This window comes from Patiria miniata, unplaced genomic scaffold (genome assembly GCF_015706575.1).
Source record: "Patiria miniata isolate m_02_andy unplaced genomic scaffold, ASM1570657v1 HiC_scaffold_5, whole genome shotgun sequence".
In the NCBI taxonomy this organism is placed as follows: Eukaryota; Metazoa; Echinodermata; class Asteroidea; order Valvatida; family Asterinidae; genus Patiria; species Patiria miniata.
Window position 1 is genome coordinate 8,384,553 of NW_024037072.1, and position 14,826 is coordinate 8,399,378.

The following is a 14,826-nucleotide window of genomic DNA, read 5'->3' on the forward strand; positions in this document are numbered from 1 at the left end:
CTTATAAGAAGCACTGTTGGAAAGGCCTTCTTTCGTTGATTACTTCAAAATGACAGCTTGCCAGAAAGAATAATTTCAAAGGGATTTTAGTTTCCTTACTGTCTTTCAACCAAGTATGTTTTTCAACAATAATTACGCCAGTTACTTTTCAGATAGCTGCAAATGGTTATGATGGACTATAGCTTTAAAAGAATGCTTGCACTCCTGAAATAGTGTTTCTTCAGATTAACAAATAACAACCTTTGGTAATTTTAGATCATAATAGCCCTAACAGTCCTGAATCCTCCAATTTCATTATAATTTTGCACACCCCCTAGGGAGTTACAATGTAGGGTTAAGGAATATGAGTGGTGGCCCAGTGTGGAATTCTTTCCAATTATCCAAAAATCATGGTAATTCGGCAACGGATTCCAAGGGTTTTGAAAAAAGCATGGCGTCTCTGATATTTACCAGACTGCTTCCCAGCCCTCCCCCCCCCCCCCAACATAGTCAAAAGCCCAATGGGATCAAGGAGCCAGACAAGAGCTTTAATCATCTCCTGAGCGTGCGTCAACTTGGGCAAAGTGCACCATGGCTGTTGCCTGTCATTCCAAAATCTTTAGAGCTCTCTGAAGTACCAGGATGCACTACGCGGCCGCAGGTGAAGAGTGCACACAAGAGGGCGCGCTTCACTACATTCCAGGCACTTAATTGATTTCAAATAACTCTCCCACAGTTAAATACCACAACTGCCCCTGCTGATGTATTCAGTTTGGCTGAAGTGAGCAACAATCACCATGGAAGTAGCCAGCGGCAGCATGATCTTGCATCCTGACTTGGCCGATGAGCTCAGGGCCTTGCTTGAATCCAGTGGTTTTGAGACAGCCGGGACCTTCTTGAAGCATCTTTTTGCTTTGGAGGAGCAACATAGGTAAAAGATTTCAAAAGCTTTTTTGAAGATGTACATTTCATTAATCACTTACACTTATGCACCACTCATTTGTATTCTAAGCATTTTGATAGTTCTTACTTTACTAAAAGCCAAGGGTTGATGACATGAGTTTCACTTTGGTATACATCAATTTTCGGTTAAAATTCAATGTAAGTGCACTTTTTGAAACATTTGAAATGTTCAATCATTTCCTGACATCAGAGGACACTGTTGCTGTGATGTCATTTAAGGCACTCTTCAGTTAACAGGTTTCCTATTGAAATTGTGAACCAATAGATTTGTTCCCCACTTGTTCCCCAGTTTGCTCTTTAACCCCTCGCATACGGGAAGCGGTAATGGCCGCAGCGGCTAATCCTCACTGGAATGCAGTTGCCAGCTGTGCTATGCCGTGGCACATGGCTAGTGGGTAGTTCTACAGCTGCTGCTTTTGTGCAGTCCCGCTACCACACAAAGGCTGTGCAGTCATGCGGGTCACTTGCTCTATGTATGGAGGAATGTCCCCATTACGCCCCGTCCTTAAGGGTTTAAGCTGGGGTCATGTACAGAAACATTAATGAATCACCAGAAATGGAACATATTCCACAAAAAAAAAGAATCATTCTGGGAATGTTTCAAGCTAATGCAGCAAGGCTAGCCTGAAGTGCAAGTGTAGCTGGCCATAGCCTAGTCTACCCGTATGCGTACCCGAACCGCTACACACACTTACACAGCAGAACCCTTGATGAGACGAGCCACCCTGTTTAAAAAAATGACATGAGTCTTTGCGGGCGTGCTGGTGTTGGGTTACCAACACAACAGACTGAGAAATAACATTGAGAGACTTACAGTATTCAGACTACATAATTTGCATATCCTTCCCCCCCCCCCATTTTCCCAGGATTTGCCATTCAAAGTAAAGAAAAATTATAAAACCCGGAAGTGACAGAAAAATCAAGGCTGTGAATTGAGCAGAATATCCCACATGTACGTGCATGTGTGTGTGTACACAATGTGCATGGAGGAGACTGCCAGCATTGGCGTGTAGTGTGTGAATTCATTGTCGGCTTCACGTGCATGTGATCAGGGTTTTGCCTTGTATGGATGCCGTGGAAAACAGGCTGTTGTGCCATAATTTGGGGTTCACAATTTAAACAACAATTCCCTTAACCAAGCAGTGTCTAGTGAAGTAACATCACAGCAACAGTGCCTAGATTTGATAGTAAAACTTTTTAAAATTGTTGCGTCAGTGCAGCAAGGTCGTAATTTGATTATGCAACAAAGTTGTATCTGGCGCAAACATGCTACATGAACAAGGTCGTATCGCAATGTCTATTGACTTTTTGTGTGCATCCGAATTATTTTAGGTGAGATGTGAGTTTTTACCCCTCAGCCGAGAGGCTCGAGGGGTATTGTCATCGCCTAGGGCGTCCGTCCGTCCGGATGTGTGTGTGTCCGTCCGTCCGTCCGGGCAGCTTAGTTTCCGGATGATAACTTGAGTTAGAAATGAGATTTTGGTGTCTAACTTTGATAGGGGGTTGCCCTTGGGAGTAGGCAAGTTGGGATTGGTTTTGGGGTCAAAAGGTCAAAGGTCAAGGTCACCGTGGTGAGTTAAATGTAAATGGTTTCAGGATGATAACTTGAGTTAGAAATGAGATTTTGGTGTCTAACTTTGGTAGAGGGTTGCCCTTGGGAGTAGGCAAGTTGGGATTGGTTTTGGGGTCAAAAGGTCAAAGGTCAAGGTCACCATTGTGAGTTAAAGGTAAATGGTTTCCGGATGATAACTTGAGTTAGAAATGCGATTTTGGTGTCTAACTTTGGAAGAGGGTTCCCCTTGGGAGAAGGCAAGTTGGGATTGGTTTTGGGGTCAAAAGGTCGAAGGTCAAGGTCAGCATGGTGAGATAAAGGTAAATGGTTTCCGGATGATAACTTGAGTTAGAAATGAGATTTTGGTGTCTGACTGAGGTAGGGGTTTGCCCTTGGGTACAGGCAAGTTGGGATTGGTTTTGGGGTCAAAAGGTCAAAGGTCAAGGTCACCGTGGTGAGTTCAATGTAAATGGTTCCGAATGATAACTTGAGTTAGAAATGAAATGTTGGTGTCTAACTTCGGTAGGGGGTTTCCCATTGGTACAGGCATGTTGGGACTGGTTCTGGGGTCAAAGGCCAAAGGTCAAGGTCACCACGTTGAGTTAAAGGTTAATGGTTTCCGGATGATAACTTGACTCTGGCTGAGGGGTTTCAACAGCAACGCTGTTATTTTTTACTTTGAAAACTTGTGTTTCACATACGTGACATCACAAGCCATTTTAGTAGATACGACCTTGTTGCACGGACACGATGAAATGTTCAATGTTTTTCAATCAAATTAACCAAGAAAGGTATGTCTAATAGTTTACATACAGTTGCAAAAAAAATTCCTAGTGAAATTCATTTTATGGTCCCTTTAAATTAATTCATTAAAAAATCATGGTGCTTTAGGTGGCAGACATTTCAGGCGTTTCCATTTTTCTTTTCAGATCGAAGCAGAGTTTGTCAGAGTTGGAATGGGGTGACGATTTTAACATCAATCAAGCTATAAGTCTAGCTTCAGCACAGCCACCAAAAACTGCTTCAGTTGGAGTTCAAGCTAAACTGTGCAGTTGCAGCGACAAGGTCATCGTTAAGACATTACGTGGAGGAAGTGCCGTCAGGCTGTTTGATTCGATTCAAAGAGGGAATCTCCAAGATAAAACATTTGACTCTGAGGGAGTCGATCAGTCTGACTCTGATTACAGTGAGGAGATGGAGGAAGAGGTCAATTACAACAGTAGGAAGAGAAAACAAAAAAGTAAGACTGTAAAAGGAAAAGCAAAGCACAAAACTGTTCCTAAGAAGAAAAAACAAGGAAAGGACGACCAGGAACCAGCCACTGTGAGCCAGCCAAAGACCAAAAGGAGAAAGCCTGATGAGGGAACAGAAACTGTCAGCAAACCGAAGAAGAAGACAAAAAAGTCTAAGGATGGAGTAAAAACTGATGGCAAACCAACAAAGAATAATACCGGCCAGAAAAGGAGTACATTAATTACCTGCAACGACTGTGATGCCACGTTTACTAATGCGTTTTACTACACTCAGCATGCAAAGAAACATGCTGAAGAAATACCCGAATCATTGAAATTCGGACGCATGGTACACATCGTACGGGTCCAAGAACGTCCCCATATTTGCCAACAATGTGGCAAATCTTACAGAAACGCGACTGGATTGGTGTGTCATATTCGTACCCATACTGGCGAACAGCCATATAAATGTACGCAGTGTGACAAGTCGTACAAAGAGAAACACTCGCTGACAGAACACGTAAGAAGATACCATGAACATCCCGGAGAAAAGCCTTTCAAGTGCGATCTCTGCGACAAATGTTTTGGGAAGAAATACTCACTGAATCTGCACATTAGAAATAAACATCAGAGCCCCGACAAGGACGATTGGAAGCGTTAATGAAACTCCACATCATGAGATCCTGGTTTAAGGCCGTAAAATGGCCTCTCTGTCTCTAACAGGTGTTGCATAAAGAATTGGAGGTCAATGGGGGATCACATGTTGCCAAAGTTAAAAAGAGTGTAAATACAGTGAAATCTCGAAAAGTCAAACTTCAAGGGAACAGGTTAAAAATTTGACTTGAGCAGAGTTTTGAGTTATGCAGGGTTGTACATCATTGTTGTTCTACTAAAGGGAATGGATACTTGTTTGACTTCACAGTTGTTTTGAGTTATCAGAGTTTGGCTTATTGAGATTTCCCTGTACTGTGATATTCAGTTTTTGTTGCGTTGTGATCTGAAAAATCTGATTTTTACAGCGAAATGTGAATGTAGTAATTTCCCACTCTTCTTTAACCCTGACAAGGGTGATTTACAAGGAACCTTCCTCATCCTTACAAATCCCAACACCACGGTAAACGGTGCACATAAAAAACAGTTGGACCATTTTTATTTGTGGTATCCCTAATCTGAGGTAAAGCACAGTCAGTTTACTAGTGCAGTACTCATCCTGACAGCTTCCAACAAACCCTGTAGTCGGAGTTTGGCTGGTTGGAGATTGTTAGGGTCAAACCTGATACATTGTAAAGGCAGTTAAATGTTGAAATGCCAAATTGTGGCTGAAATCTGCAAAGTCCATGTAGTTGAAGGCATTTTACTGCTTAAAGGGTTTGGGGTTGACCTCTCACTTTTGTGTAAAGGTGACTTGAAAATTGTAGACAAAAACGGTGAAATTTTGAAATGGACTGCGACGATGTTTCAATGTCTTTATTTCTGATATTTCAAAACAATAAAAAAGAGGCAAAACAAACATTTCAGACTGGATTTATTGAGAAATATTTGAACATTTGATAGACAAAAAGTTAAGGCACAATTACTTGGGGGTGCATATTTTCTTAGTGTGTCATTCACAATATCATAGGGAACATGAGGTTTGGTAAGTTTTTAATTTTGAAGTAAACCGCTTTTTGAAATATGTGTATAATGGCCCATTATATTCAAACAGAGTTAAAAATGTAAAATATAGCTTTGAATTAAAAGAACATTTGTACAGGCTTTTGTGGCAGTCCACCAGCGTTGGCCTTTTTGGTCAATGTCTGAGGTTTTGAAGATTTTACTTTGTTAGAAATATGAACCATTATTGGTCCTGCTACTTTAGATTTTATCCGTTTTTTTTTTTTTGAAAGATGGTTTCAATACATGATTTTTGAGAGTGAATAAAGGTGTATAAATGTGCAAACTCAAATGAATATTCATTTGCTCTCTAGAATTTGTTTTTTGTTCATTATGATTTTCATGAGAACTGTAGTATTTTGAATACGTGCAATAGATGACGGTAAGCAAGTTATGCTTAAATTATTCTATTTGAGTTTTCACACATATTTCTAACTAAAAATGGACGAAAATGCTTTGAAAAAAAAGAAGGGGCCTATAATTGTTTGAATGAGATGTATGTCAGAAAATCTGTAATTACTGAAAACCCGTCTCCTCGCCCTAAAATTAACCGGTGCAGGGGTACGCGCGAAAGCTAAAAATTTATATGCAGAAGCTGCGATCGCGACGAGGTTTCGAAAATGTCTTGTATCACGAGAGGGCGCGCTTGCAACTCTCGGCTCGCGCTCGATATGTCGTCGACCCCTTCCTATCCTGCCTTCGCGCGCGATATGCATGTGCATGTGGTTCGCGTCCTTTTGCCATGGATGGTTGCCTATTTTCATGATTTTTGGCAATGGCAATTGAAGGGTAGGTGCCTGCTCCTGAGTCTCTGAAATGTGCGAACGTGGAATTTATTATAAAATATTAAGGAAAGAACTTTGCAACATGACGCCACTTCAGTTTATGCCACCACTTGTCACATGCATGGAGGAATAAGAACATAAGAACACATGTTCTTATTCCTCCATTGTCATGCTTGTAGTAACAACATAATTTTTGTGTAAAAGCTTTTGAACAGTTTCTTGCAGTAGAAAATGTTTTAGGATCGTGTTTTATGGATTGTTGTCATGATTGTGATGCTATTGCTATGTAAGTTAAAGGGAATATGCTACATTTGCAAACACCAAAACAAGAAAAACTACCAAGTTAATTGTACTCAAGTACCAGGAGCAAATGCAAGTGCTACAGCACCAAGGGCGGATCCAGAACACAATTTGGGGGGGGGGGGGACAAAAAAAATGTTGGGTCCAAAAAATTTTGGATTCTAGGTGCACTGTGGTGCGATCTGAGGCAATTTCTGACCACTTTAACCAATGTTTTTTTGAGGAAAAGATGGTGGTGTACTCATTGCCTGCCTTTATTGCGATGTCACATAAAAAAAAAATTGGTTTCATTTTTTTTTTGGGGGGGGGGGGGGGCGCCATGGCCCCCTTTGGCCCCCCCCCCCCCCCCCCCCCCGGATCCGCCCTTGTACAGCACTGGGTTACTGCAACATTCAAGGCACCACACTTAATCGTTTGAAAATAACTCTCCCACAGTTAAATACTACAACCGCCCCTGCTGACGTACCCAGTTTGGCTGAAGTGAGCAACAATCACCATGGAAGTAGCCAGCGGCAGCATGATCTTGCATCCTGACTTGGCCAATGAGCTCAGGGCCCTGCATGAATCCAGTGGTTTTGAGACAGCCGGTGCCTTCTTGAAGCATCTTTTTGCTTTGGAAGAGCAACATAGGTACAAGATTTCAAATGCTTACTTTAAGATACACATATCATTTATCACTTTAACTGACTCGCCATGGACAGTTGCGGATCTAGAGGGATTGTATACCCCCCCCCCCACCCCCAGTTCAGCTACTTACTAATTATATACCAGTAAAATTTAGAAATGAAGCAACATAAAATTAACGGAATACTAAAGTTATCCCAAAATTATTCTCAAATTGCCTTATAATGCACAAAGAAGCACGGGAGAATTGAAACTGTTCATGCACCTGGTCCCCTCAAGTGTCCCCTCGCCCACCCTCGAAGTAATGATAAATTGAGAGTATGCAACAAACAGGTCATGGATTTTGGGAAATAATGTGCTTTGCCCCTCTCTAGAAAAAAACTCCTGGCAACGCCCATTGTTATCAAATGATTTGTACTGATATATTTGATTATACCAACTTAAACGTGATCAAATATTCAATTATTCAATTTCAAAATTCACCATCCTGATCTAGCTGACAATCAGGATTTGTGTGCGATTGCGCTTGAAAACATTAGCAAAGACCTTATTAAAGTAATAGATAGAACAGGTGGACGAACGGCTGTTAATTGACCAACAAAATGGGGTGGATATTCCTGAGGAAGCACAAATCATATGCAGAAGTTGCTTTCAACAAAAGTGACTAGACACTTTCAAAATTCAAATGTTTTTCGTTTTTCTCTTCAGATCTCAACAGAATTTGTCAACAGATTTGGAACGGCTTAACGATTTTACCACCAATCAAGCTATAAGTCTAGCTTCAGCACAGCCACCAAAAACTGCTTCAATTGGAGTTCAAGCTAAACTGTGCAGTTGCAGCGATAAGGTCATCGTTAAGACATTTCGTGGAGGAAGTGCGGTCAGGAAATTTGGTTTGATTCAGAGAGGGGATCTCTCTGATAAAACATTCGACTCTGACGATGTCGATCAGTCTGACTCTGATGGAGTCGATCAGTCTGACTCTGATGGAGTCGATCAGTCTGGCTCTGATTACAGTGATACTGAGGAGATGGAGGAAGAAGTCAATTACAACAGTAGGAAGAGAAAACAAAAAAGTAAGACTGTGAAAGGAAAACCAAAGCACAAAACTGTTCCTAAGAAGAAAAAACAAGGAAAAGATAACAAGGAATCAGCCACTGTGAGCCAGCCAAAGACAAAAAGGAGAAAGCCGGATGAGGGAACAGAAAGCGTCAGCAAACCGGAAAAGAAGACAAAAAAGTCTAAGGACGGAGCAAAAACTGATGGCAAACAAACAGAGAATGAGGAACAACCCAACCAGTACATGAATTTGAAGAAACACAGTGAAGAAATATCTGCACCATTACAATATCAACGCTTTGTAAACGTGGATTGTATTGAAGCGCGCCCATACGCTTGCGACTTGTGTGACAAAGCTTTCAGACTCGAGCGTAGTTTGATGATTCATGCAAATATCCACAAACATGGTCGGCAGCTGCGGTACTTCCATTGTACACAGTGTGACAAGGGGTACACGAATGGTGCTTCACTGAAAGAACATATTAGAACATATCATGAGCACCATGGCGAAAAGCTGAACAAATGCTCTTACTGTGACAAATGTTTTGTGAGGAAAAACGCACTGAGACAGCACATTAAAATTAAACATAAGACTCCAGAGAAGGCCAGATCTGTCAGTTTCAAAAAATGAGACATCTGAGTTTAATCCTTTCCCATCTTTTTACATTCCATTCTTCAATATTAATTTGTGGCTTAAATTGGTAAATTTAACAAGGCATGACTCTTTATCCCCACTTGTGTTTGAAAATGCGATGTGGTTGTGCCCAGCGTTCATTCAATGGTCCCCGTATTCCGAGTGCGATTCCGTTACTGAGCGCGATGCATTGATTATGATACTGAGTAGACTGGATCTCGTTTGTAAACACAAGTGAATTCTGAACAAGGATAGGGAGTCGAGAACTACAAACAAGGGAGTCGGGTTGGCGTAGCGGTACTTTCCTCGCCTTCCACCGCTGTGACCCGGGTTGGAAGCCCGCCTGTGTCAATATGTGGATTGGGTTTTCAGTCCCTACCTGATTCCGTGGATTTTCCCCAGAATATCTTCTGGGCTTTTCCTCCCACCTCTGAAACTGTAATTTCTTCTCATTGTCTTCTAAGTTGGTGTGATGTTTCCCCTGGGATGCTTTACCGACCATAATATACAGATACAGACTTGAAAATTGAACCACAAAATTAAAAAGCAACTGAAATGTCAAATGGTTTTACAAGGGATTTGATGAAATTGACTGTGACATGAAATAATGTCTTTTTCTTTTCTAAATTTGAAAACAATCACAAGAGAAAAAAATCAGCTCATACTTTTTCATCAATTATGAATAATGTTCACATTTTCAACTGACAAAAAGTAAGGGCACATTTCACGGTGTCATTCACAAATGAAACACTCATGTTTAAAAGAAAATTTTATGGAACATCTTTGTTAAAACTGATCAGTGTGGAAGTCAACTTTGCTTTAGAGACATAATTATCCGTTATATTCAAACTCACTCTAAAATGCTTCAAGTTGGAATATACATGCTTTTTCAAAATTTTCTTTTCTGAACCAAATTTAAAGGAATGTAATGTCCTGTGTAAACAAAGTTTGCTTGTTTGGTTTAGCAGGCCTTTATACAGTTTAAAAAGTGGTTTTAAATTGCGCGTTTCAGTTAAGAAATTGCGCACACTATTCTTAACGAGTTAAGAAGCGTCCCACTCTTAATTCAAAGTTGAAATAAATTACGATGTTTCATTGGAAAGCTCATAAGTAATATGCTAGAAAATTGTCAATTTGTTTGGAACATTTTCAAGGTGCCACACCCTAAAAGCACGTACGTAGTACACCAACTTTAATGTTAAATATTTACAACTTTGAGTAAATAATGTATGGTTTACTATGCAATTGTAAATGAAATTAGGTTTTTGCCCTTCACCGATGTTTAAACACTATACTCACTGTGTTACCTCCTGAGTGAAAGTTGGAAAAAATCACTCGGTCGGGACTCGAACCCACAACCTCCTGCTTAGAAGCGTCCCACTCGTAATTCAAAGCAAAACCTAATTTGATTTATATCACCCAGACACAAAACTCCATCTTATAAATGAGCAATTGTACATATTTTTGTGCCAGACAACTTTTTATTAGTGTCCGAGCTATTTGTGTCCTTTAAATATTTATTCTCAAATAACCACAAAGGAAACTATACTTTGAAGATTTATTTAAAAAATAGCGAGGCTGTAGATGCACTTCTTGCTCTTACGTGTAATTGTTTTTTGAAAGATGATTTATTTCAATAAATAATTTTTGGAAGTGAACAGAAGTATAAAATGTGCCATTTATCCTTTTAGGCGAGTCCACAAATTAAGTATTATAAATTTGCTCCTCTATGTTTTCCACATTTTTTTGCCCTCCAAATATTTTGTAGTCTTCCCATGTTATATATTATATAACATGGCAAGACTACAAAATATGGATTTTTTGAAAATGCAGCTAATTTGGTTTTGGAATTTGATGCATTATTATTGTTACAGATGTAAAGAAGAATGGCAGGCATTTGCTTTAATATTGAAATCTCTTGGAAATACTTGAAATTTAAGAGTCTTTTTTTATTAAACTTGGATGTCTGAGGGTTGGAATATTATTATTCAGGGAACTAAAATTTTCTTGAAGCTGAAACGGAAGAAGTAGAGAGTTTCAATTGGAAACGTTTTGGTCTATCATATCCATCACAAGGTGCTTAACAGTTCAGTTACTCAAATGAGTTGTTACATAACAGTTTTCATCCTGTGCAACGCAAGACTTGAGCGTTTTTGAAACCTTTGCTTCGGCTTCGTCTCCGACTTTGCCTCCGAATTCTGAATCACTGAGAGGCAAACCAAACGAAACATTCCAACTTTTAGCTTCATATTAACCGATTGCACGTTCCTGAAGCATAACAGACACCAAAATGTAGCCGGAGTTTCGTAAGTTGTTGGGGCCGAAAAATCTTAAGCCGAAGACGAGGCCAAAGCCAGTCGTTTCTCGAAAACGCTGCTTAAGACCCGTAGAAGAAAAAAAGATGGACTCAGGCTTGTGCACGAGAGGGCGCTGTAGCTTAATTCGCGCGCTTAACAAAAATTTGGTGCAGATTGGGCCAGCTAGCTGTACGGGGAGAAAATGTGTGCTTAAAAAAATCCTACCGTAAGTTGCTAATTTAAATTGCATGCAAGTGTGGACAGATTCGTGAATTAACTAGTAGTGTATGGGAGTCCTCTTGGTACAACTATAGAATGCAGGGCCACTTCACTGAAGTTTGATGTGTGGTATTGTGTAGTTAATTCTAGGCACTTTGCTTCTCAAATAGGAGTACTGATGATTTGAGCTATTTTCATATGCTAGTGTGAGTATGAGTATTCTCAAGAAGTACTCAAGTTGTACTCAAGTACGAGTCCCAAGTGAAAGTACTACAACACTGACTGCAACATTCCTGTCACTTAATCTTTTAGCAATAACTCTCCCACAGTTAAATACTACAACCGCCCTGCTGATGTATCCAGTTAATTTTGGAAGTTTGGCTGAAGTGAGCAACAATCACCATGGAAGTAGCCAGCGGCAGCATGATCTTGCATCCTGTCTTGGCCAATGAGCTCAGGGCCTTGCTTGAATCCAGTGGTTTTGAGACAGCCGGGGCCTTCTTGAAACATCTTTTTGCTTTGGAGGAGCAGCACAGGTACAAGATGTTATTTTACTTTTTACCCTTGACTACACGCAGACGCCTCGAGCCTCCATATGATCGTACACAAAAAATGGCCAAAAAAAAAGAAATCCCTACCTAGGTACCTACCCTATTTTCGAACGCCATGTAATCGGAAGGAGAACTGTGTGTTTTTTTTTTTGGGGGGGGGAGCCTAAAGCAGGATTGACTGCCTTGGACTGCTTAAGTAACTTGATACAGCTATGCTTTGACTCCGGGTGATGATAGAACAGCTGTGACCACAACTTGCCTGCTTTGTCTGTTGACCCAGTTTGACTGGACCAGAGCTTGTTTGATGTGATCTGACTGCTGCTGACTAGCCTTTGTGAAAAGTATAGTAGTGGAAGTGAATTGTGACTGTGACTGTTTAAAAAGCAGGAGGGAATGAGTGGCACACGCTTAAATGTTTCCATTTTTCTTTTCAGATCTAAGCAGTGTTTGTCAACAGGGATGGAATGGGGTGGTGATTTTGACATCGATCAAGCTGTAGGTCTAGTTGCTGCACAGCCACCGAAAACTGCTTCAGTTGGAGTTCAAGCTAAACTGTGCAGTTGCAGCGACAAGGTCATTGTTAAGACACTACGTGAAAGAAGCGCTGTCAGGATGTTTGAGACAATTCAGAGAGGGGATCTCCAAAATGAATCAACATCTGACTCTGAGGAAGTCGATCAGTCTGACTCTGATGGTGTCTATCAGGCCGACTCTGACGATCGGTCTGACTCTGATTACAGTGATATTGAGGAGATGGAGGAAAAAGTTAGTTACAGCGGTAGAAAAGGAAAACAAAAAAGTAAGCACAAAATTGCTCCTAAGCAGAAAACAAAGCAGAGAAAGGACGATCAGGAAATGGATACCGTGAGCTCACCAAAAACAAAATGGAGAAAGCCTGATGATGGAACAGAAAGTGTTAGCAAGCCCAAAAAGAAAAGAAAAAGGGCTAAGAACGCCAAGGAATATATCCAGGAAGAGGGTGCATTATTTTCCTGCAATATCTGCGGAGCGGAGTTCACTCGTGAAGCTGATATTAATCAGCATGTGAACCAACACAGTGGGAGATCACCTTATTCATCGACAGATGAACCCCGCTACTTTTGCAAAGAATGTAAAAGATCATTCAAAAACCAGGAGGGTATGTGGCGTCATAAATTTACCCACACTGACTGGTACAAAGCAGCAGAACGAATGTATGTAGTGTGACACGGCGTACATATCAGCCATTCACTGAAAGAACACTTAAAGAAGATACATGTATGAGCATCCCAGAGAAAAGCCTTTCACAAGTGTGATCATGTCATCTCGTCAGTGCAACAAGGTCGTATCTCCTAAAGTAAAATGGCATCAACGCAAAATGCGAGTTTCAGAATGTCAAAAGGTCGTATGTGGCTCAAAATAACCCGGATGTACACGCAAAGTCAATGGACGTCTAGATACGATGTTGTTGCACGGAGCGTATACGCGCGAGATACGACTTTGTTGCAGAATGGACATACGGCCTTGTTGCTCTGACACGACGACTTTATTAAATGTTCCTCACTGACTGTGCTCAATAAAATACAATCAACATCCGATACTAGGGAAGGACAAATGAAGCATCAGTGAAAGTCTGTATTATAGAACCTGGGTTTAGGCAATAAGCATGTCTTTGCTGCCACATGCACACGTGTTACAGTTTTCACCTTTAAAAGACAGAGCCTAGAGCACACAACATAGCTGAAACAGCCAGAAGAGACCTGAATATGTTTAAATGACAAACATGTACTTTCTAGAGACTATCAAGCACAGCTGAAATCCATGGGCAAGTTCGCGCAAGAACTATTGTTAACCACAGTTTTACTATAAGGTAGCCCGAACTCTGTCTAGTCAACGATAGTTGGACTACGCTACTCGACTATTTGGGACCAGCCTACTGGGCCCGACTGCATCGCTGGTTATCAATAGCCTCATTTGGTTACTTGAGTGGAGAGGGAACCATTGACGAGTTTAATTGTAGCGAGTTGTACCACCTGCTGGTGGGCCTCGGAGATATCTTCTGGTTCATTCAACAGGACAAAAACCTTAAACAATCCAAACATACTCATTACCGCCATATGTTGACAATGGTTCTGCTAGTCATTCGCACTTTAAAGTTTCAGCCCATGCGCACTGTTTGACACCAACCAATCATTGGTTGACTAATGGTTCTTGCGCGGACTTGCCCCGAACGGAATTTTGTCCTGTTCAATGGAAAATATTTGGTGCCCTCCTTTTTCAGGAGTCTTTGGCAAGAGGCAGAATGCAGATCTTGTGTGATTATTTCAGTGAAGTCTGATCAGAGATGTATTAGAGAAGTAAAAAGTTACATAATAAAATAAACAGATACCTTGAAAGTTGGCAAAACTTCATTATGTTGATATTTTTTGGGAGCATGTGACCTTTGACCTTGTCGCTCCCAATTTCAAAGGCTCCCAATGTTACAGCCATAAGCCACTGGCTTGTGGCTACAGCCACTCCCCATAGACGTGCATGTGTTGCTCTCAGCCACGGCCAGTTGATTGGAACACAGCCTTATTGGGGCTAAGGCCAAGCTCACAAATCAATTTGAGTGAAGTCATTTAAAGTGACATTTGTTTCATAGTTAAAATTGTATTTAACCAAAATAAAATTCAGTTGAAAAGCCATGGTTATTGTTTCTCAATCTTCTTACTCTTTGTACAACTTCTTGTCAAACTGGAAAATGGCACTGCAGGGCTCTCCTTTTTGTTAGAAAGTATCTCGAAAATATAGATAAAAAGAAATGGATTCATCAAATTATTTGCAACCGACTTCCGAAATTTTGTTAAACTGATAATGGCTTTGTTATTTTCAAAACTGAACAAAACCATAGTGGGGTTCAAACTTACGACCTCCAGATTCCCGTTCCAACCAGTTAATTTTTTTTGTCAGTTTTCCTTTTGGGTTTATTTGAAAATTGTTATTTACAAGATTTCAAA

At 40.6% G+C, this 14,826-nt stretch overlaps 3 protein-coding genes across 4 annotated transcripts; all 3 read left to right on the forward strand.

The window, feature by feature from the left end:
• Nucleotides 1-711: 711 nt before the first annotated feature.
• On the forward strand, nucleotides 712-14,606 carry LOC119740943 (zinc finger protein 165-like). Of its 2 annotated transcripts, none has more exons than XM_038216450.1 (3): nucleotides 712-750; nucleotides 11,674-11,833; nucleotides 12,283-14,510. In XM_038216450.1, exons 2-3 carry the CDS (start codon nucleotides 11,700-11,702, stop codon nucleotides 13,052-13,054), a joined length of 906 nt encoding a protein of 301 aa, XP_038072378.1. In that variant the 5' UTR covers nucleotides 712-750; nucleotides 11,674-11,699; the 3' UTR covers nucleotides 13,055-14,510. The 2 variants fall into 2 exon arrangements, with proteins under 2 accessions (XP_038072378.1, XP_038072377.1); XM_038216449.1 differs by lacking the exon at nucleotides 712-750 and adding an exon at nucleotides 11,199-11,304 and having other exon boundaries at nucleotides 11,627-11,833; nucleotides 12,283-14,606.
• LOC119740941 (zinc finger protein 37 homolog) lies at nucleotides 744-5,317 on the forward strand. The gene is made up of 2 exons (XM_038216444.1): nucleotides 744-910; nucleotides 3,424-5,317. The coding sequence occupies exons 1-2, from the start codon at nucleotides 777-779 to the stop codon at nucleotides 4,385-4,387; spliced, it is 1,098 nt and encodes a 365-aa protein (XP_038072372.1). The 5' UTR covers nucleotides 744-776; the 3' UTR covers nucleotides 4,388-5,317.
• On the forward strand, nucleotides 6,035-10,445 carry LOC119740940 (zinc finger and SCAN domain-containing protein 5A-like). The gene is made up of 3 exons (XM_038216443.1): nucleotides 6,035-6,168; nucleotides 6,900-7,094; nucleotides 7,797-10,445. Exons 2-3 carry the CDS (start codon nucleotides 6,961-6,963, stop codon nucleotides 8,776-8,778), a joined length of 1,116 nt encoding a protein of 371 aa, XP_038072371.1. The 5' UTR covers nucleotides 6,035-6,168; nucleotides 6,900-6,960; the 3' UTR covers nucleotides 8,779-10,445.
• Nucleotides 14,607-14,826: the final 220 nt, after the last annotated feature.

Excerpts from the sequence above, each read along its gene's own strand:
- LOC119740943 (XM_038216450.1), top strand. The coding sequence starts at position 11,700 with ATGGAAGTAGCCAGCGGCAGCATGATCTTGCATCCTGTCTTGGCCAAT. Across the intron at positions 11,834-12,282 it reads GCTTTGGAGGAGCAGCACAG|ATCTAAGCAGTGTTTGTCAA; the intron begins GTACAAGATGTT and ends TTTTCTTTTCAG.
- LOC119740940 (XM_038216443.1), top strand. The coding sequence starts at position 6,961 with ATGGAAGTAGCCAGCGGCAGCATGATCTTGCATCCTGACTTGGCCAAT. Across the intron at positions 7,095-7,796 it reads GCTTTGGAAGAGCAACATAG|ATCTCAACAGAATTTGTCAA; the intron begins GTACAAGATTTC and ends TTTTCTCTTCAG.
- LOC119740941 (XM_038216444.1), top strand. The coding sequence starts at position 777 with ATGGAAGTAGCCAGCGGCAGCATGATCTTGCATCCTGACTTGGCCGAT. Across the intron at positions 911-3,423 it reads GCTTTGGAGGAGCAACATAG|ATCGAAGCAGAGTTTGTCAG; the intron begins GTAAAAGATTTC and ends TTTTCTTTTCAG.